Here is a 3,992-nt window from a genome sequence, read left to right as displayed (position 1 = left end):
ATTCTAGTAAACGTATTACATACACGAACAAGCTGAATAGATGGACTGTGTCAAATATGTTGCAGGGCTCAGCTCTGTTACGCAGCACTGCCCATGCTGTCCACTAGATGTCACTACTAATCAGAGAGAACACATTCACCTTCTATGCAGTCAGTCTCATTTATAGTATCTGCTTACTTTTAGGTAACATGTATTTGAATGTTTGCTATGCTATTGTTCTTATTAAATATTTATGCTGCCTTGCAAAAAATACGCTGCTCATATTCCTAAAATGTAAGCTGCCCTTAAGTATAAAATACATGTTGGCTGCATATTCTGCAGAGTCTGCTAATGAAATTTGCAGACAGTTGTGACTTTTTAATTTTGATATTATCCATTACATTTGTTTACGAGGAATTTACACATTTAAAACACAAATCTACAGGAGGCATACAGAAAGCAGTCACTAGTCTTTATTATGATATGGGGACATTCAGAAGGTAAACAAGAAGTATTTTCCTTAGCACAGCTGTTTGACAGCCTTATCCAGTAGGACACAAATATGTCTCTGTTTCTTTTGCTTCCTTCCCAGACCCTCTTCTTACGAGCTCCACATCTAGGTGCCACATACAGTATCCTAGAGCACAAGCTGAAGAAACCTTGTATTGCACTTGTCATCTGCTTGTTTTTTTTTTTTCCTTTAATGTTTGGGTCCAACTTTCCAGTGGATGTGTGTTATCAAGCAGTGTTGCTCCTTTACAACCAGGCTTACTAGGTCTCGTCACTAGTAACACTGCCAAGAAGTATTAATTTGTGGTGTTCCAGCAAACCTGAAGGAGCAAAAAAAGAAAAAAATATGACTATTAATACCATCTAAAACATACCAAGCAGATGGAGATAGGTATTACCCAGTAATTAGAGTCATGCTGCCAAAGGACAGTGATGACAACTACATGTTAACACAGTTTGATCATTTCATACAATACGTATTGCTGCCCTGCTTCCCACAAAATGCTGACAGTAGGTTACGTTTTTATCTCTAAATGGTTACTTCCCTACAAACATGCAACCCAGTAATGTTTTTATTCTTTCAGTACTGTAAAATAAATCTACAAACTGTGATCAAATGGGGATTTGGAATATATGGAACTGTCTAACTTATGTCTTAATGACGGTCCTTATGCCTTTCAGCTCCTATGTAGTCCTTACATTTCCATCCTGTTTCTAAGCATTGATTCTATATGCTTTTAGTACCAATAAAAAATGATTTATGAAAGACATTTTTGCTACGTTTATGCGAATATATATTTTTGCACTGTCCACTCAGCTGACCAGTAGCTATCTCCAGCAGCCTGTCCTCGCTCACTGGGTCCACTGAACCTGGCAAGCCTCCCAAGGACTTTCACTGACCAATGTTCACGGCAGTTGAGGACACTGAGGTATTTTAGAGCTGCATCATATATGTTATTGAGGAGGATTTCTTGTTAAGTACTAAGTTCAGTAACCTCATACTCAAATATATTGCCTTGGGAGAGATGTACAGGTGTACTGTCGTGCCTCTGTGGTGACTCGGCTGATGCCCCGCCTCCAGGAAGACAATGAATCTTGCACATCCTCCACTTCCGCTGGAGATAAACCAAAATGTGCACTCGTGCATGCCCCACCCACAGGAGAGGCCCTCCCATCCTTCCCTTGCCAGCACTTCAGAAGCGCGAACTGACAATGAAACCTGGTCTGTCTGGGCCATAGTTAGGGCTTTACCCATGTATGCCATGGAGCCGGTAGTTCTCTGATAATAGTTACACTGGTGGATTTTCACTAAACATGTTCACTTAAATGTCACTCCTTGAACTACCACTAATCTGAACATTACATGAAGGGCCTAACTGCTTCCTGCAGTAACTTGTGCTTAAACGTCCAATATCCTGCTCATGTCACATAGAGGTGTACCATGCATCATTAAGGCCCAGTGTACACCAGCTCCATAGACGCACACAAGCATGCTTGATTATCAGGGGTTAAAGCAAAAAAACCCAAAGCACCTGGGTGGCTACCACTGACACTAATACAAAAGGAGAAATACTTCTTCCTGACTGGCAAATTAAGTGCTCACTTTTTTTTTAACTTGCTGACTTGTTGACGGCATCTTTAGTAACCTGTTTATTTCTTCTCATCAGTTTGTAATAAATGACATATTCCCATTACACTTTTATCAAGTCTGAATCAGATTCAGACAAATCAAGTGCAGGTGTCACTGGAATTCTGTTACAGGCGATGCACTCTGTCTTTTTCATCGCAATGAGGTTGCATAATTATCACATGCTTTTCTTAACTGGGGTTCAATCTTGTGTTGAAAATAAGAGAACATAAATTACTGCAAAGTTTTATGTATAAAACAAAAACTGCAAACACTGAAAATATACTTCAGAAATAAAGGATAAGACTTTCTCCTCAATGGCTTCCTTGCCACTCAGTCAGTCAATTCCAATAAGGGAGCAGTTTGGGTAAGACTTTACAAAAAGCAATACAGAGACTGAGTACAACCTCCACTACTTACTAATCTTCAGTCCTCATTAAAAAAACAGCTCACTTCATGCTATAATAAAATTGCTAAATTCGCCACCGCTCAAAGGTCTTCCACTCACCATTGTCTCTCCCTCCATAAACTACAATGGTTAGAACTTCCCAACTATCTTACTTACACTCAACTAACTTTAGCCCATAAGCTGATCCTAAACCCCTCCAAGTGTCCCTCCCTTGCTTCTGCCCTTAAAATGCACCTACCAAATAGAGTGCTAAGATCTAATAATCAAAATTTACTAGAAGTGCACAAACCCACTCATCCCCCAGGCAAGAACCTCCTTTCCTTCAGCCTCGCTCGCCTCTGGAACTCTCTACCTCCTAACATCCGCATTACCTCTAACCACTCTACTTTCAAGAAGTCACTTTTCTTACATCTAGCATCTCAATGGGAATGCTCTTGCTCCCATCCCTCATAACCAACTCTACTAAGTGCCCTTAATACCATAATCTACCTTATTCACCTTCTATGTGTATTCACTAATCTGTATTTATGTTTTTGTATTCTGTTCCTTCAATTGCTTGTACCAATGCTATTACTGTTTAAATTACGATGTCATTATGTTTTGCTAGTTCAATGTATCTAGAAATTACTATCAAATGTTAATGTATATCTATTTTCTGTTTTGGAGCTTTTCTCCCCAGGACTCCATTGAAAACGGGTTCTTCAAGGCCCAATGGACTATCCTGGTAAACTAACTGCAATAAATAAATAAATAAATAAATACAAAACAAAGAAGGAATGTTAAAGATCAAAATGAGGGTGACAGCAAATGTAAAGGTAAGGACACTAGCAAATGATCGTTTTCACCCTAAATGCTTGTCATTACATTCTTTACAGCTGGGTATTAGTTGTCCAGTCACACAACTCCAAATCAGTCCATCCCTTTCCACTTATATAATATGCTTTCGACTTCCTTACAGTATTCTGAAAGAATCCTTAGCTATGTCATCAGAAACCTTCCTTAATGAAACACTAGCTGGGTTTATCTTCACTTCTATTACAGATCTCTTCATAGAATCCCATACTAAAAATAATCAGTAAAATAAAACACCGACGGCCACATTACATAGTGCTTTCAAGTATTATGTTATAATCAAATAAAGTCAAGAGACTAACCTCCTTTAAAAATAATAACTTTGCTTCTGTTTTTGCATCCACCCTTACTGACCATCTAGATTTTCCCTCCTCCTGTTCAAATGACTCATCCGTCCCCCCTGGAAGGTGGGAGTCCTTCAGCTCACGTGCTCCTTCTAGGGGTGCAGGTAAGTGATGGAGACAGCACGGCCATCCATTCACAATGCTAGCGGTTTTGTACTTGAAGCCTTAACCCCAGAGGATGTGCTCGATAGGACACTACAGGGTTCGGTGATCAGCAGGAATCCATGAGTATGTGTCAGTCACTTCTACAGGTGATGCTACCCTTCTTAAT

At 39.6% G+C, this 3,992-nt stretch overlaps 1 protein-coding gene across 4 annotated transcripts in view; it reads right to left on the bottom strand.

Moving 5' to 3' along the window:
• Window positions 1-434: 434 nt before the first annotated feature.
• Window positions 435-3,992, bottom strand: part of LOC122806263 (chemokine-like protein TAFA-5) — a 576,893-nt gene continuing 573,335 nt past the window's right edge. For all 4 annotated transcript variants that reach the window (XM_044076530.1, XM_044076532.1, XR_006365497.1 and 1 more), the window contains one exon: window positions 435-809. In XM_044076530.1, the coding sequence (XP_043932465.1) occupies window positions 786-809 (24 nt within the window). In that variant the 3' untranslated portion in view covers window positions 435-785. The remainder of the gene's footprint in view (window positions 810-3,992) is intronic.

Source organism: Protopterus annectens, chromosome 7.part0, assembly GCF_019279795.1.
Source record: "Protopterus annectens isolate FY-2018-M chromosome 7.part0, PAN1.0, whole genome shotgun sequence".
NCBI lineage: Eukaryota > Metazoa > Chordata > Ceratodontiformes > Protopteridae > Protopterus > Protopterus annectens.
This window is presented reverse-complemented; position numbering and strand designations above follow the sequence as displayed.